The sequence below is a fragment of the Macaca thibetana genome, chromosome 1 (assembly GCF_024542745.1).
Source record: "Macaca thibetana thibetana isolate TM-01 chromosome 1, ASM2454274v1, whole genome shotgun sequence".
NCBI lineage: Eukaryota > Metazoa > Chordata > Mammalia > Primates > Cercopithecidae > Macaca > Macaca thibetana.
Genome location: NC_065578.1, coordinates 41529519 through 41547733, shown reverse-complemented (window position 1 = coordinate 41547733; position 18215 = coordinate 41529519). Strand labels below are relative to the sequence as shown.

At 41.9% G+C, this 18215-nt stretch overlaps 2 protein-coding genes across 15 annotated transcripts in view; both read right to left on the bottom strand.

Annotated features, from left to right (window-relative positions):
- Positions 1-11808, bottom strand: part of CCDC30 (coiled-coil domain containing 30) — a 189862-nt gene extending 178054 nt beyond the window's left edge. The window contains exons 1-2 of one of the 9 annotated variants that reach the window (XM_050797836.1): positions 11383-11805; positions 1715-1896 (exon numbers count right to left, since the gene is read on the bottom strand). In XM_050797836.1, coding sequence (XP_050653793.1) covers positions 1715-1732 — 18 coding nt within the window. In that variant the 5' untranslated portion in view covers positions 1733-1896; positions 11383-11805. Of the gene's footprint in view, positions 1-1714; positions 2260-11127 lie in introns of those variants that run through there. The other 8 variants (XM_050797818.1, XM_050797856.1, XM_050797874.1 and 5 more) reach the window with 8 other exon arrangements.
- Positions 11809-14348: 2540 nt separating this feature from the next.
- Positions 14349-18215, bottom strand: part of PPCS (phosphopantothenoylcysteine synthetase) — a 1013452-nt gene continuing 1009585 nt past the window's right edge. For 2 of the 6 annotated variants that reach the window (XM_050800215.1, XM_050800216.1), the window contains exons 2-4: positions 18136-18196; positions 17415-17518; positions 14349-15169 (exon numbers count right to left, since the gene is read on the bottom strand). In XM_050800215.1, coding sequence (XP_050656172.1) covers positions 14846-15169; positions 17415-17507 — 417 coding nt within the window. In that variant the 5' untranslated portion in view covers positions 17508-17518; positions 18136-18196 and the 3' untranslated portion in view covers positions 14349-14845. Of the gene's footprint in view, positions 15170-17414; positions 17519-17690; positions 18208-18215 lie in introns of those variants that run through there. The other 4 variants (XM_050800205.1, XM_050800196.1, XM_050800189.1 and 1 more) reach the window with 4 other exon arrangements.

Here is an 18215-nt window from a genome sequence, read left to right as displayed (position 1 = left end):
CCACTTGGGAGGTGAAGCAGCAGGCTTCGAGAGGCTAAGAGACTTGCCTTATCACATAGGGAATAAGGAGAGGAGCTAGAATTCATACTCTGATGGGTAGAAACCAGAGACTGAGCTCTAACTATGTCAAAGTGCTTAGAAGTAGACTATCAAAATAACTGAATTGCATTTTGGTGAATTCTTTGGAAGCCTATAGGAAAACTCCTCAAAATATGTATAAAAAGTTGAATCATATAGAAGAAACATAGGAATCACAGTCCAACTTTATCACTTCCTGGCAAACTTTAGTTTCCTCTTTAAAATGGCAGGAACAATATCAATTTCTAATGATAATAGCTATCATTTATTGAACCCTTGCTAGATGCCAAGTACGTGGGTAATTTATACACGCTAACCTGTATAAATCTCACAAATCCCTTTGAAGATGCTATTAACATCTCCATCTTACAGACAGAAATTTCAAGCTCAAAGCAGTTGAGTTACTTGCCCAGGGTTAAACAGAAAGATAATGCTAAAGGCAATTTTTCACCCCCATCTGCCTAATGTTAAAGTTCACACTCTATGAGGCTATACCACTTTTCATTCTAAAGGAGCTGCATTCTTCTTTAGAATTTGGAAATTGAATTGTCCTTTAAGAATTAAATTTAAAAAATTACCTGTGTGAGCTGTGAAAACATAGCAGAGTGATTCCCAGGCAACCTGAGATAATTCATTAGTTCATTTAAAGAAAGTATGTAGAAAGTATGTTGATCAGTATTGGAAACATCCAAAAGAGTAACAATACGGTCAAAAAATAGCTTTATCTACTCCTCTAAGCACTAGGTGCCTGGTCCTAGGATATGAGGTCCAGAAATAAGGGTAGATATAGATAGCCCTATCGTGGAAACCTGACTATCTCAGCCAATGCTATAAAAATTTACAATCATGGCCGGGCGCGGTGGCTCACGCCTGTAATCCCAGCACTTTGGGAGGCTGAGGCGGGCGGATCACGAGGTCAGGAGATGGAGACCATCCTGGCTAACACAGTGAAACTCCGTCTCTACTAAAAATACAAAAATTAGCCAGGCGTGGTGGCAGGCGCCTGTAGTCCCAGCTACTTGGGAGGCTGAGGCAGGAGAATGGCGTGAACCCGGGAGGCCGTGCTTGCAGTGAGCAGAGATCACACCACTGCACTCCAGCCTGGGCAACAGAGCAAGACTCCGTCTCAAAAAAAAAAAAATTAGAATCATTTGTTCACCAAGTAAACATCTAATTAAAAGTTGGCTTCCCACATAATGTGTCTGTAAGAGAATACATCAGCCACCAAAAATACATGTTTAGTTCCTCTGGCAATTATATTTCTTATTGTCAATTAAAAAGGAGGTGTCTCATCTCTACGACTTTGGTTGATACAAGTCCACCTTTGAGAAGCAGATTCACTGATACTATGCTGACATTAGTTTCTAAGCCTTCAAAGAAAAGAGTCACCTAAGCTACCTGGAGCAGTCCTGTTTAGATGTTCAACCAGTTATCACTGGGCAACATCCTATACATGTAGTCTTAATGGAAACCAATACAGACTGTTGCCATGTTTCATTAAAAAAAAAAGTCTACACGTGGGTGCTTTTCCAACTATACAGTGATAGCCAAACATTAGTTCTAAATATGTCAATTTAATGAAGGGCAATGAACAAAATCACAGGCGTCTTTAAAATTCTATACTATTAGTTCTTACTTCTTTTGTTTTGTTCATGTGCTTCACTACAAGCTCTTCTACATCTCTGGTAGCGGTCCTCAGCCTGTCTTCACTGTGCTGGCTGGAATAAGCACCAAACAGAGTTGTTCTTCTGTATTAGCAACGGGATCGATTTCTTCTTTTTCAAGATGGTGAAGTATGTCTTCTAACTGAACTTTTCCCTTGATAGAAGAAATAAGCATATGTGTATGTACACACACACACACACAACTGAGGATGCAAGATATCTATGTAGGTGCCACCTTAGGCTCCTTATTAGAGTACTAGTCTTTAGGGTACTAGTGATAGAAAGCTAGTAAGCCACCTGATCCTTCATCACACTTATGTATGTGTGTGTAGATACAGCTTGGAAAATCTAAGATATTTCTAAAGAACAAAATACAGCTGGCAATATACATACAAAGCTGCTATGTGAGGAAAATTGAAAGCAGGAATAAATAAGTCTATGTATATATGACTAGAGTCAGACTCTCTACAATGCATATATTAATTTTCCTACTGTTATCTAGTTATGAGCACTTAAATGAAATAGCTGCTAATACCGAAAAATTTAAGCTTTGAACAACTGTATATCTTCTAAAATAACAAATGACGTATTTAATGAAAATTATGTACAATGGAAAGAAAAAGTTTTTCTGTCTGTTCTGAAGTTTGCAACTTTTATCTGAAGTCTCCCAAAGGGCTCTTGTTTCTTTTTTAAAGTCCAAAGAAGTCTTTGTTTCTTTTATTGCATATTTAGAAATAAAAGGACTCCTCTGGAAGCTAGAGAGGCCCCAATTCTATACTATCCAGGATTGATTTTACTCACAGAATATGTCTTATAATTTATGTTGACTTCTCATTAATTCAGTTCTCTTCTGCAACTTCTTGATCTAAGTCTGCTATCGATATTGTCTTTAATTTTTTTAGGTTGCAAGTAATCACAACATAACAGTTTGCACTATGACAGTATATGAAAGATAAATATCTGCTGATTGATGAAGTGATACCTGTGTTACTAGAACCATTAACTATTTTTTTTTTTTTTTGAGATGGAGTCTAGCTCTGTTGCCCAGGCTGGAGTGCAGTGGTATGATCTCAGCTCACTGTAACCTCTGCCTCCGGGGTTCAAGCGATTCTCCTGCCTCAGCCTCCTGAGTAGCTGGGATTACAGGTGTGCGCCACCACGCCTGGCTAATTTTTGTATTTTTAGTAGAGACAACCTTTCACCATGTTGGTCAGGCTGGTCTCAAACTCCTGACCTCAAGTGATTAGAACCACTAACTATTAATAGGACTTGCTGTTCTAATCAAATACAACTTTTAACCAAGTTAATCTGACCCAAATTGCAGTGACAGACATAATTGTTATTGTGCTTCAGTCCACATAAATATACTATTTTGCTTTTTAAAAAGCAAAACCATATCTTTATTATTTTTCTCCTTGATTGCCAAGCTTTCTAGAGTCTTACCATTTCCACATCAACAGTATTTTTAGACCATACATGGTTTTAATTATCAGATGATACTCATACTGATGAAAAAGAATGCAAGTCTGAATCCTGCACCTCTGTGGGTCCTCCTCATGACATATAACTAAAAATTTTCTTTTGTTCCCCCAACCTTCTTCACCTGGTCCCCACTCATATCTTCCCCCTTCTCCCTACCAGGTCTCTGAGCATCATAGTTACTTGTGGTTTTAGTCCTGGGTAGCAGAGAGCCCAAGATACTAAGAATACATAGCATCCTATGAGGACTATTTGGCAATATGCAAAAATGCTTCTGTGATAATGCTAAGAGGAAAAGCAGAATGCAAAAGTATTATTATAACTATGTGAACACCAGAGACACAAAGAAAAGACTGGAAGCAAATACCTCAAAGTGCTAAAAGCAGTTGTGATAAACTGATGAGGTGATTAGAAAATAAATGCTTAAATTATTAGAAGTCCTGTACTGTGGTTGCTTGCCCAACAGCATAATCCCCATGCTGCAGGGGTGGAGTAGGGGAGTCTTAGACTGGAGGATGTTGAAAGGAAAAATGGATTAGGGATATTGGAAAAACCTTTGGATCCGATCCTTGCTGATCAGGAGGACACTATAGGCTTCAGGTCAATACTCAAGTGCACAAATCACCCATGCTCCATCACTTGACCATCCTCCCAAAGCCAGTCATCTTTATTCACCATTTTCTAGCCGCCCATCTTCATGGCTACACCTAAGTCCTTATGAACAGCCTGAACTAATGTTGAAACCCTGCCATCCTAAATTCCATGTGTCTCCCTCTAACACCTTCTGTGCCTCTTCCCCTCTTTTTCTTAATTGTTGTAAATATACGTAACTTAAAATTTACCATTTTAACCATTTTTAACTGTACAATTCCGTGGGATGAAGTACAATCACAATGTTGTCTAACCATCACCACTGTCATTTGCAGAAAGTTTTCATCATCCCAAACAGAAACTCTACACCTATTAAACAGTAACTTCTCATTCCCCTCTTTCCCAGCTCTCGGAATCTCTATTCTACTTTCTGTCTCTATAAACCTGCCTATTTTATATCACTCATAGAAGTGGAATCATACAATATTTGTCCTTTTGTATTGGCTTATTTCACGCAGCATAATGTCTTCAAGGTTAATCCATGTTGTATCACTAATCATAATTTCATTTATTTTTAAGACTGAATAATATTCCATTGTATGTACATAGCACATTTTATTTACACATTCACCTGTTGATGGACATTGGGGTTGTTTCCACCTTTCAACTATTGTGAATGATGCTGCTATGAACACCGGTGTTTAAAAGTATCTGAGTCCCTGTTTTCAATTCTTTGAGGTATACACGTTAAGAGTGGAATTGTTAGATATATAATTCTGTGTTTAACTTTTTTTTTTGAGGAACTGTCCTACTGTCTTCTACTGTAGCTGCACCATTTTACGTTCCTGCCAGCAATGCAGAAGGTCTTAATATCTTCACATCCTTGTCAACACTTACTTTGGGTTACTTTTAAAAAAAAATAGTCATCCTAATGGGTGTGAAGCAGTTGCTCTCTTAAACTAAAGGAATTCTACAATTACAATAATACCTCCAGTCTCTGGACCATTACATCCTCTCTCAAACTACCAGATACTCTTTGGCTTCACTTGTTTGCCCCTCAAGCCTAAACCCAACTGTTGATCATTTCAGTCCTTCACCAACATTCCCAGTTATCTTATCCCTTTGTCCCACCTTCCTTGCAAATCTCAGCCCTGGAAAAGTTCATGCATTTGACTATTCTCCACCTATTTTAGGTTGCTGAGTGCTGGTAGAGAACAAAATCAAGCATGCAAACTTGAACCATTACAAATTCATGGCCTCTGGTCTGAGCCAAGCTTCTCAACCACTGGGTCATTAATGAGTTGCTAGTTTCTGTTACTATCTCACTCAGCAACTATTCGAAACTTTCACCTCTCCATCAAACTGAATATCTCACCTCTCCCCTCACTCTTGACAAATGACCTTGTCTCCCAGAGAACTAGTAAAACTAAGGTCATCATAAAACTGTCAGCTGCTTCTCCTCACCAACATACCAACCTTCATCTTTACCAATCTTGTCCTCTTTCCCTTCTCAGTGGAAGAGCTTCCTATCCTCCTGATCAAGGTTAATCCCGTTACCCGTATTCTAGGCCCCATCCCATACTGCTTCCTTAGGGAAGCATTTTCTCTTCTGTATGTTCCTTATCTCCTTCTCTACTGTTCTCTTGTCCTCAGCTCAAGACATCTCTGGTCTTAAAGATACAAAAAATAACCTTTCTTTAGCCCCACCATATACCTCTCTAGCTACATCCTCTTTTGGACAATTTGTCTCCCACACTCCTATATTGTGGCTTCTGTGTTTGGCTTCCACACTCCCACATTTGCTGCATTTTGCCTTCTGCTCTCAGCATTGTACTCAAATTATCAGTCAACAATGAACTCAAAATGCCACATCCATAGCTCACTACAGTTTCAAACTCCTGGGCTTTAGTGATCCTCCCGTCTCAGTCTCATGAGGAGCTAGGACTACAGGAGTGTGCCACCATGCCCATCTTGTTTTTTAAATTATTTTTTGTAGAAACAAGGGTCTTGGTATGTTGCCCAGGCTGGAATTGACACCTGGGCTCAAGTGATCCTCCCATTTCAGCCTCTCAAAGTGCTGGGATTACAGGTGTGAGCCACTGTGTCTGGCCCTGTTTTTGTTTGTTTTAACATATGATCTCTTTGCCGTACCTCTTCACTCCTTCCCTGAAAGTTTATTTTTTATTATTCTGTTGTGATGTCACTTTGTCCTGTTTTGACTCGTATGTCTCTAGCCTTTCCTTCTCAGTATTCTTCCTGGCTTCCTCCTCTTCCATCCCTTCAAATGCTGCCATTTCCAAGAACCCTGCCTTTAGCTCTCCACCCTTCTCACTACCATGTCATTAACAGCTTGGGCACAACAGTCTAACATACCTTGGCTCAAACCTTGGCTTTGCTACTTTGTAATTGTGTGACTTACACAAGTCAGGTAACTTCTTTAAATTTTTATTCTGTGTGTAGAATAAGTGTAATAGTATTGCCTACCTCACTGGGTTGTTTGGAAGATTAAATAAGAATCTCTCTCTGCTATGCTCCAGATCAATCTAGAAGGAGTGGCAAGAAACAGAAACACATTGAAGTTGGAATACAGGTGAGGGTAGCAGAGACTGCTGGTGTCCTTTAATATTTACTATTCCCTTCTTCCACAGAAATAAGACATTTAGTGCTTTGACTGATCACAAGGCTGACTTCCTTACTGATAGATATGGTCAGGTGACCAAGTTCTGACCAATGGGTGTAAATGGAATTATGTGCTGCTTCCAGAAACTGTCCTTAAGGAACATGATACCCCCTTTCTTTCTCCTTCCTCCTTTCTACTAGCTGGAATTCAGACAAGATAGCTGAAGCCTGAGCAGCCATCCTGGGCACCATTAGCTGGAAACCATATGCCATGGATGCTGTAATATCAGGAGAGAAGAAACCTGGGTCTCTGACCATTTCAGGGTGCTGCTCTACCAGTTATAGATTGCTTTCTTCTTGACTTTTATGTGGGAGGAATACATTTCTTTCTTTTTCAATGCATTATTATTTTGGGCTTTCTGTCCCTCACACAACCAGCCAATCCCAACTACTATATGAGGGTTATTGAGTGGATGAGGTACAAGGACATACGCTGGAAACTAAATGTGGCTACACAGGAGTTGGATACGGAACTACACAGCCATTAACGGTCTCTCCTGACCCATGAGGTCTTTTGTCTCTGAGCTTCCCTGTGAGTGTGCTCCTCTTGCTTCTCTACAGAGGTGAACTTCCTCTGCTTGCTCATCAGCAAGGCTGAAAACAGCTATTCAAGTCCTTAGCCTACGTGACTTTTTAGATTAAGTCATTTCTATCTTTGTATCTCTTAGTTCAAATTTTTGAAAGAGACAATTGTTTGTTGCTCACTGAATAGGCTGTGCCTGCCTCTTCAAAGTTACCTGTATTTTCCCCATTCAGTCAGCTGTACATGGAATAACGTTGAAAGTAGGGGTACAAATATGGCCTCTGAGGGCCTACTCTTTAAGCAAGATTTGGCAGAGAAATGCAAGTTCCAGAGAAGCTATAAGCTAGGAGAGCAATATAAAATGAGTCTACGGTTTAAGACCAATGCATTCCAGCTGTCTAGTGAACAACTCAGCTTGAACAACCCATTCATCTTTTCCTCCTATATTTCATAGTTAAAATCACTGTCAACAGTTTCCCAAGCCAGAAACCCAGGATTCATCCTTGACCCTCCTTCCTATTCATTCTACTCTGGTATGCAATCAGTCACTGAATTTGCAGTACTTCTTTCATCATTTTCTAATTCATCCTCTCCTTGTCTACTGCCTTAGGCTTGCCTCACTATTGGTTCAGTTTAGTGTAATAGCGTCCTTAACTGATGTTCCTGCTGCCAGGTGGCCCCCATCCAATCTGTTCTCAGCAAAACTCCACACTGATCCTCCCGAATGCAAATCACTTGCTGCTTAACCTTGTCGCTTTCAGGTAGAGTTCAAACCCTTTAGCTTGGGACCAGATATTCTTCGCAATCTGGTTCCTCCCAGTCTCTCTAGTCTTGTCTTCTGCCACGCCTTGACATTAGCCATTCATGTCAGTATACTTATTGGTCCCCATCATGCTGCTTATATTTCCACAAATTTTGACATTCAAGTCACTCTGCCTGGAATGGTGCTGTGAGATCCCCAAACAAACATTTTCCCAGTGGATTTATTGAGACTTGATGATTAACTTTCAAATTCTGGTAAACTAGATCTTGAAGTAATAAAACTAAATTATAAATGCTCTGATATCTAAACTGTATCTAAAATTGCCCACACAACAAAGTACATAAGAATAATATTCTTGGCTGGGCACGGTGGCTTACGCCTGTAATCCCAGCACTTTGGGAGGCCGAGGTGGGTGGATCACCTGAGGTCAGGAGTTCAAGACCAGCCTGGCCAACATGGTGAAACCCCGTCTCTACTAAAAAAACAAAAATTAGCCGGGCATGGTGGCATGTGCCTGTAATCCCAGCTACCCAGGAGGCTGAGGCAGGAGAATCGCTGGAACCTGGGAAGCAGAGGCTGCAGTGAGCCGAGATCTTGCCACTGCACTCCAGCCTGGGCAACAGAGCAAGGCTCCATCTCAAAAAAAAAAAAAAAAAAAAAAAAAAAAAAAAAAAAAAAAAATTCAATCAACAAAAACCAAAAAACTATTCTGTCCAAAGTAGATACTAAGTAAATGCTCATTAAATCTCTTAAAAATCCAATCTCTGGAAAGAAGTGCATCCTGAAATGGTTTTAGGCCTCCAAAAAACTCCTCGATGTAAAGAATAAAGTAGTAAAGCAAACTGAGACAAAGAATTTTAAACGAGAAGAGGTCAAGGATAATGGTTCTGTCTACCTGTTGTTTTTTCTCCTAGCAGGTACTCTCCAACTGCATTGCAGGGGCCAGGACCCTATCTTATGCCATAGCACATCTGCCTCTGAGCAAAGGCTGAGCTTTGGATTCCAAAGTCTTTGAGTGATGCTAGGGAACAAAGTACATAGCATGGCCACAAAAACTGAAATATCCAGTAGGTGACTTTTCACTGTAACCTTTCTTTCTTCTATCTTCCACTCCTTTCACACAAATATAATTTAAAACTCACACACATCTTAAATACAATACATATTATGCACAGTTTTTCAATTCCCAAATAAAATTAGTGTACTTTTTTCAAAAGTTGAAAACAGTGTAGCAATGTAAAAAATGTTTAAAATATAAAATTAAGTGAAAAAGAAAGGCAAAATGTACATAACTATGTAAAAATGTACACAGCTGAACAAGACTGACACAGAACAAAAAAATGAACTATTGATGTGTTAAGACAGAGTTTCTCAACCTTGGCACTACTGACATTCTGAGCTGTTGTGGAGGCAGTTCTGTGTATAATAGGATATGGAGCAGCATCCCTGGTCTCTACCAACTAGATGCCAGTAGCATATCCCTAGCTGTGACAACTAAAAATGTTTACATACATTGCCAAATGTCTCACATTTGGCAGAACCCCACCCTGCTCCCCAGGTTTAAAACTGTGCTAGAGGCCAGGTGCCGTGGCTCACGCCTGTAATCCCAGCACTTTGAGAGGCTGAGGCAGGCAGATCACCTGGGGTTGGGAGTTCGAGACTCAGCCTGACCAACGTGGAGAAACCCCGTCTCTATTAAAAATACAAAATTGGCAGGGTGTGGTGGCCCATGCCTATAATCCCAGCTACTCAGGAGGCTGAGGCAGGAGAATCACTTGAACCCGGGAGGCAGAGGTTGCAGTGAGCCGAGATCGCGCCATTGCACTCCAGCCTGGGCAACAAGAGTGAAACTCCATCTCAAAACAAAACAAAACAAACAAAACAAAAACAAAAAACTGTGCTAGAATGACAGGAATTTATTTTTTTGAGACAGGGTCTCACTCTGTAGCCCAGGTTGGAGTGCAGTGGTGTGATCATAGCTCACTGCAGCCTCAACCTCCCAGGCTCAAGTGATCCTCCCACCTCAGCCTCCAGAGTAGCCAGGACTACAGGAGTGCTCCACCATGCCTGGCTAATTTTTTGCATTTTTTGTAGAGTCAGGTTTTTGCCATGTTTGCCCAGGTTAAATTTTTTTTTAATTTATGCCTTGCTATTCAATAAATACATATTAGAAGAGTAAAGGAAAGGAAAGCCCCTTGCAATATAGCATCTAATATACTCTTTTTTCAAGAGTTAGGGTTTATCCAGTTCCAATTTTATGTGCAAGATTGAAAAGGCTGCAGAACTTGTTTTTGTTTTCCGATCTGTTCTAGAGGAGAAAGCTGAATTTCTCAATATTTAAAAACTTGACCTGGCTCTAAGCATGAGACATCACAAACAACTGCTTCGATTGGACTGAGAAATCAAAATATCCAAATCATCGTAGCCCCAAACAGCTGTTTAAAATGTGTATGTTCTGTATATCCTCAAAATAGGTTTACTTTTAAACCTGAATACTGAAGAAGAAATAGTAAGATTCAACAAGGAATGCATATTGTAAGACAAATTAAGGCAAGCTTTCCAAGCAAAAATAAAATTGCACTGGATCTAAGTTAATCTTATGCCATATTTAAGGCCCTCTGTTCCAGTCTTTTTAGAACTATTGTGTCTGCTCCCTTGCCAAAAATATATATTTTCAGTCACTCTTTATTGTTTTTGTTTCTTGGCTTACGTCACAAAGAATGTTTTCTGATTCAGAAATTGTCAGGAAAAGAAGGCACAAGTACTGTTTCAATTCAATTATCTCCTCTCCGGAAAATTACATCATATCCCCAATGTTGGGTTCGTACGGGCTTAAAGTTGAAATCCTATCTTACATGATCATTTTGAATGCCCTTTTCACATTGATAAACACATCAATAAAATTTAATTAAACAAGGAACAACCTTCTTTCATTATATAAGCCTGAAATGGGTCCAATACTGCAATTTTGATTTTTTTTCCATTTTCAAAACACACTAGGCCTGCAGTATTTAATGTTTATATTTACCAATGTGCACTTCTCCTAGTCTCTAGTTTACCCAAGACTGAAAGGTTGCCATAATGCAAAGAAAAACAAAAAATCTTCCCAATGACTGCAGAGCTGGAGAATGCGAAATACTTAGGTACACAAAGCATTGCAGCAGGAATGCAGAAGGAGGTGGTCTATAGATGACAGAGGTGGTGGAGACAAATGGACATTCAATAATGTGCAGCGTTAACAGGGAAAGGTTAAAATGGCTGTGAAATAAGCAGGATGAGAAGAAAACTGGTGCTTGGAGTGATGAGTGAAGTGGAAAAAGTTGTAGCTTGAAAGGCAGAAGGTAACTGACTTCATGACCTCTGATGCTGAGGATACAAAAGGCCTCCAAATCTTCATCGGGATTCAAGGTTCTGCATGACGAACATCGGCCAAAAAAAACCAAAAAAACAAAAACAGAACACAGTAGTTCTTTGTTCGCGGGCCTACACGCAGGGGAAAGCTGCGCCTCCGTGGACTTCATAGTGGCCTGGACCTTCGGGCGCTGTCTGTCCAGGGACGCGTCTCGACACCTCACCTTTAAGTGAGAAAAGGAACGTCGACCTACCTCGCTGAGGATGTTCTAAGCCCGCTCTAATAATAGGCGGCAGCCTAATACTAAATGCTTGTGGCAGCTGGGTCCGGGGAAAACGGGCTAATTCTCCTTCAGGCGGAATCACTGCAGCCAGGGGCTAGAAAGGCCGAGCCAGGAGGGTTTCCCCTCCTGTAGTTTCGGGCCATGCTGGGGAGAAGCACAAAAGGCCCGGAACGCGGAAAAGAGGGGAGAATGGGTGCTTTCCTCCTTAGGGCTGAGGCAGGAACCTCAGGAACCAAGTCGGAAATTTTCCTGCGGAGGGTGCCGCGAGGGTCCCGGGGTCGCTCGGCCCCTAGGCGCCCAGCTGCCAGCGGCAGGTGCAGAAAGAGACCTGGGCGTCATAGCAACCGCGCTCGCCGCAGAGACGCAAAGGGGTCCTTCCGGCGGGAACCATAGAGACGACGCACGCCAATGGCGCCAGAGACTGTGCTTCTTGTGGAGACTGTTATTACAGCTCATACCATTGGCCTTCGGCTCGGGGGCGGAGTTGTCCCGGCCGTATCGATAGTACAATTCATTCCATTGGCTTTGGAGACAACTGTAACCATGGTAACGGCACGTCGCGCGTTTGCGACTTAGCGAATACATTTTGTCTTGGGGCGTTCTGGTTCTCAAAGAGCTTCCCGCCAGGCCTCAACTACAGCCCGTGCCTACTGGATTTATTTTTATCTAAGTTCCTTCATTCTTAAAGGGGCAGGGAGTGCTAGCTCAAGAGTTCTGACTTTTAGGCCTAGAGCGTGTCACTAGCCACGTGGGGCACGCAAGATAAATCACAATTTTTGGACCGAGCTTATTATTGTAAAAAGGAAGACACTGGGCTTGACTAGAATTATGCCTAAGGCTGAAGCCCTTTAGAAGTCCTAAGCACTGAAAATTCAGGTAAGGTGAACCTTATCTCCCCCACCTATGTAATGCAAAATAAAAACTGATAAATGACACACAATTTAACATACTCAATTGATATCTTTTTAGATGCCTTTATAGCAGAATTCAAGTTAACTATCAAAACTCGATTTTACTCATGTTTTGGGGGCCCTTGCTTTGCTGGTATCCCAAACACAACATTTCTTGGTCTTAACTCTAGTTCCCCAAGAGGATACTTTCCAAATCTTTGCTGGTTCTACATGCATTATCTGGACGTATCTTACTCTTTATATAATAAAGTGCCTCAACCTCTCCTTCTGGCACTAGACCTCTTGCAAGTGTTTTTTCTGAACTAAAATGCTCACCACCAGCACTTGTAGCCCACTTCACTCCTGTTTATCAGTTTAAGTATCACCTACTCAGGGAGACATTCCTTGATCCTCCATCCAAGATCAGGTTCTTACTTACCCTCATTGACTCATGTTCCTTTTCTTTATACACTTCCATTTGCTGTTAAAACACACACACACACACACACACACACACACACACACACACTCTCTCTCTCTCCCCCACCCCCCTGGAATTTTTACTTGTGTAAATATCTTTTTAAGTGCTCTGAATATAAATTAAACTGAAGTGGAAAACACTAAATAATTTCATGTAGAACACTGATTGTTTTTAAGCGTTAACAAGGCAGGATATAAAATGATCCCCAAGGGAGGTAATAATTATGGTAAAGACAAACATTAAGATCACTTCTGCTTTTAACCCCACATATGCCCATTGTACAAAGATGATGACAGTCATCATCCACATGAAGCTATGAATGCAGAGAACATATTCTAACTACTTGCCCTTCAGTACTGCAGCCACTGACAGAGCCCACTGCTTTTGGGGTTTTGCAAATTGGACCTGAAGTTCACTTAAAATCGTTATCAAAGGAGCCTGGGTAACATAATAAGACCTTGTCTCTATGAAAAATAAAATATTTAGACGGGCATGGTGGCACATGCCTGTAGTCTCAGCTGCTCAGAAGGCTGTGGCAGGAGTGCTTGAGTCCAGGAATTCAAGATTACACTGAACTGTGATTGGACCATTGCACTCCAACCTGGGTGACAAAGCAAGACCTTGTCTCTAAGAAAAAAAAATGTTTGTTCAAAGGGACTGCTGCTTCCAGAACAGTCTTGACTGCTGCAGTTATTTTTCTTCTGTTCAAGGTCACACTTCCTGATTAATGAAGTATTTCAGCCTTAGAATTTCTGTCAAATCTTCTCAAATTTATTGTACTTCTATTATCAGACAGACACAGGGGCTACCCTTCCCTACTCCATGAAACACCATGAATTGTATTTTAAGTCAAATATTTATGTGAAACACAGTACCTGCTTCTACCTTAGTCATTAATGCTAATTTTTCAAATTGTACCCTGGACTATCCTACAGATCATTTAGGGAATTTTTTTGCACTATGCTACTTGTGCACTCCCAACCCAAAACCCAGGACAGCAAGCGATGTATTCAAAGTTTTTCAAAGATTCTCAAGGATTCAAAGATTAAGCAGGGCACTGGTGTAACACTGCTTTGCTAAGTGAGAAAAACAATAATTGCAACCATTTAGTGAGTGTCAATCAAGTGCTAGGCACCAGACTGATGCTTTTTGTTTGCTATTTCATTTAATCCTCACAATAAATGGCATTACTTTGCAGAGAGATTATCCCCATTTTATGCATGCGGACACTGAGATTAAGTCAAATGCCTAAGTTTATAAAGCCAATAGGTGGCACGGCTGGCTAAGTTGACTCCTAGCCCATACTCTACCACACTGTAATGCCTCCCTCAGGACAGAGATCACCAAGTGGCCCCTGCCTGGTCCCAGGTGGAAGGACATATTAAGTTAACCTGAAGAGCAGTCCTAAAATACTTGAAATGTAAACTGTTACCCTAATATGAGGTGCATCTACAATAAGAAGCAAAAAGTAAATGCAGTGAAAAGCTCATCATTCTACAATCTATCTTCAGGGAGGTATCCTTCTTTCCTACTCCTGTTTGATAAATTTCAAACAAAACGAAACATCCTTTCCATTGGGTCAACTTTTGGACACACACTTTATTGCACTTAATTTTTTATACATCCATTTCCTAAACAAGACATGTTTATTCATCTTTTTAATCCTCATGGCTCAGCACAGGGCCTGACATACATAGGCATTCAACCAATATTTGATCACCAAAGCATGACCATTCATGCATCCATAATCCTCTTTTTATAGTATAAAGATGGCTGATATTCAGGCCCCCATGTATATTTTAAGGAATATGTAATTCCCAATAAGCTCTTCTTTTTAAAGGTGAGAAACAGTTCTAGTGTTCAATTTCAAAATCAAAGTAACATTCAGGTGAGTGTATCAGGTGTCATTAAAAGACAAAATACCAAACCATATTTGCCTGCATACCACTGCCTTTTCCCTTTCTTTCACTTTCTCTGTCCATATGAAAGCCACGGTTTTATTATAGTTTTCACCATCTCTAAGAGCCCTGAACAATTTTTGATCCTGTAAGGGCTTTTTACTTCAGTTTTTGTCACCTATAAAAGCTGTGTGTCGAGACTGAAGATTATCCACTATCTTCTCTTCTATCTCTATGCCTTTTTCTATTTCTTCCTCTGATAGCAATAACTTGGTTTCCGAGTCTTTAGTTACAATAAACACAAAGGACTGTCGTGACTCAAGGATATTAGCCACCACCACTTGATGCTGATAAACTTCCAAAGCCTTCCGAGCTCGATTAATTACAATGGCAGGGTCAGTCTCCAACTTAAAGGAAATTATAAATGCTTTGGGAGCCCAATCTTTAACCAAAGGAGAAAGCAGTTTTGGCACCATCTTCATTGTTATCTGTATTGGAAAAAGAAAAGCTTAATAAGCAAACAACGGCCATTATCTACCAGGTCAATCTCATGGGAAACTATGGAAACTAAGGAATCAAATTTAAGTGGGATTTCTCAACTATCAAACTTTTCAATTAAATGCTTAGTTTAAAAAGCCTTAGGGGAACACAGTGGCTTGGCCTGTAATCCCAGCACTTTGGAAGGCCAAGGTGGGTGCATCGCTTGAGCCCAGTTCAAGACCAGCCTGGGCAACATGGCAAAACCAGGTCTCTACAAAAAAAAAAAAATACAAAAATTAGCCAATCATGGTGGCACCCACCTGTAGTCCCAGCTACTCAGGAGGCTGAGATGGGAGGATTACTTGAGCCTGGGAGGTTGAGGATGCAGTGAGCTGTATTCGTGCCACTGCACTTCAGCCTGGGTAACAGAGCGAGACTTTGTCTCAAAAAAAAAAAAAAAAAAAAAAAAAAAAAAAAAAAGCCTTGGTTCTGTAGAGTTCACAGGGATGCCTAAATTCAAGGCTCCATACATATTCTGGGGCAAACCATGTCTTCTGAATAAGCTCTGCCCTGCTCTGCCACCCTTACCACCATTTTTGAGGGTTTGAACCAAACCCTCAACTAAATAGATACAAAGAATCTGTTCATACAAATGTTTGGCAGAAGCCGAAATAATGTTGGGTTTTTAAACCTCTCAGCCTAAATATTTCTTGCATTGGTAGAATGGCTCTTAGATTCCATTTTAAAATGGTCACTTGTAACACAACTTAGCAGTGAGGAAACTGATTTTATTTTCACTTGACCAAAACTCCTAGTACCTCATCCCCAATCCCTTCTCAGGGTAATGTTCAGTTGCTTTGTTACTTTCAAGATAGAACTAAAAACTATGAGATAAACTAAAGATCCCAGAGATTTAAAAGTGTGAAATCACTAAGCTAATCATCAGAATTTCCCCTAAAAAAAAGCTGTTAGTGTGATAGGGATCATATACCTGTTTATTTATACTTTATTTTTCTCCTTAGCATTTATCACTACCAAATGAGGTATGTATTTGACTTAATTTATTGTCTGCTCTGCAGAGGAAGCAACACAAGGGCAGGGTATGTTTCTTTTCACTGCTTTCATCTCCAGGTCCTACAGCAGCGTAGGACCTCAATCAACTATTCTACAAAGTCGGCAAATGCTCCACAGATAAGAGTTTCTCCTAATAAAATCCTACCTGTATCACCCAATAAATGACTAAGAACTCCCGAAGGTTCCAAGAAGTCAGATCATCTAAAATCACAACCTACCTTATCCATATTTCTTCCTTAATCTACAATAGCCCCCAACTAATCTACCCACTCCACTTTCTCCCTCTCTGGCTTCATCTTTCATACTGATGCCAGAATGTTGTTCTCAAACAAAAACTTTATCTCATTCTCCTACTTATGTGTCCCTTAGCTCCACAAGAAAAAGTCCAAGCTCCTTAAAAAAGGAAAACAAAGTCTTCTACAAAGCAAGCCATCTCTTCGGCCAGCTCTCCAGCCTTACCAAAGCACTTCAGTTCACAGCCCACTGCCCACTTCCAAATTCCAAGTGCCATACTCCACTTGGAATGACCTTTCCCATTTCGTACACCCTCTGCTCATTTTGTTTTGTTTTTTGTTTTTTTGAGACGGAGTCTCGCTCTCGTCGCCCAGGCTGGAGTGCAATGGCACGATCTCGGCTCACTGCAACCTCTGCCTCCCGGGTTCAAGCGATTCTTCTGCCTCAGCCTCCGGAGTAGCTGGGATTACAGGCGCCTGCCACCACGCCTGCCTAATTTTTGTATTTTTTTAGTAGGGAACGGGTTTCACCATGTTGGCCAGGCTGGTCTCAGACTCCTGACCTCAGGCGATCCGCCCTCCTTGGCCTCCCAAAGTGCGGAATTATAGGCGTGAGCCACCGCGCTCGGCTCTGCTCATCTTTTAAAACCCAGTTCATCTCCTCCAAGAAGCTTCATCGACTCCCCCAGGATTCACTCGCCCCATGATCTGACTGCACTTTGTACATACCTCCACTAGAGCATTTATCACTCTGTATTGTAATTATGTCTGTGTCCAGCTCCCTCACTAGATTGTGAGGTCCATGAGGGAGGGCGGTGTCTTATTCATCTCTGTATCCCCTGTGCCTAGCGAATACAGATGCAGAAAGGCCATCTCCAGATCAAGAGGAAATTAACCCAAGATTGGTTATATGAGATTAGATCTCTGGAAGAGAAGCGCCCATCACCTGCAGTGGGCCCCCAGATGACTGGATCTTGTGTTCAGGCATTTCAGAGACAGGAACATAGAAATCTGACACAGCCGCAGCCAAGTAAAACATCGCAGAAGGGCCTGCAAAGAGAAACACAAGGTGTAACAAATCGGCGAGGTACGGTATAGGATCAGCTTCTTGTCAACTCGGGTTCCCCAGCTGAGATCCGTGGGTAAGCGAGAGGCAAGGGGATAAGTGGCTGCAGAGAAAGGCTGTGCTTCCAGGCAAAAGGGGTACTCCTAGGGCACGCACCTAGCGGATTAAGTGCCTGGGCTGCAGCCTGCAACAGATGCAAATAGTCCGCCAAAGTGGTGAACTCCACCGCCAGGAAGGTGCCTGCAGCCGCAGCCTCCTGGTAGCATCTCAGAGCCGCAGCAAAACCCGGAAGTGCATTCTCCTCGGCCTCCAGGCTCAGCAAGCCCGAAAGGGCTGGGCCCGAAGGCCGCAGAGCGGACAGCCAAGTCTGGGGTGGGAAGCGGTGGGCATAGGGGAAGGCGGAGCGAGCGCGATACAAGAACAGGACCCCGTAGCCGGCGGCTAGGAAGACCTCGGCCGAGGTTGCACCACGCCGCCCGCTGCTGAAGTTGTCCAAGAAGCGCACCGGCCGCGCTTCCAGTGGGACCTTGGTGCCGCCTGACGTGACCAACACCACCCGCCGGCCCTGCGCGCCCAGCCTGGCCGCGAAGCGAGCCATAACCTCAGCCCAGCGCGCAGCACCGGGAGGTTGGGGGAACTCGGCTACCGGGTCCATTTCCGCCATCTGCCCCGCAGCGGCCG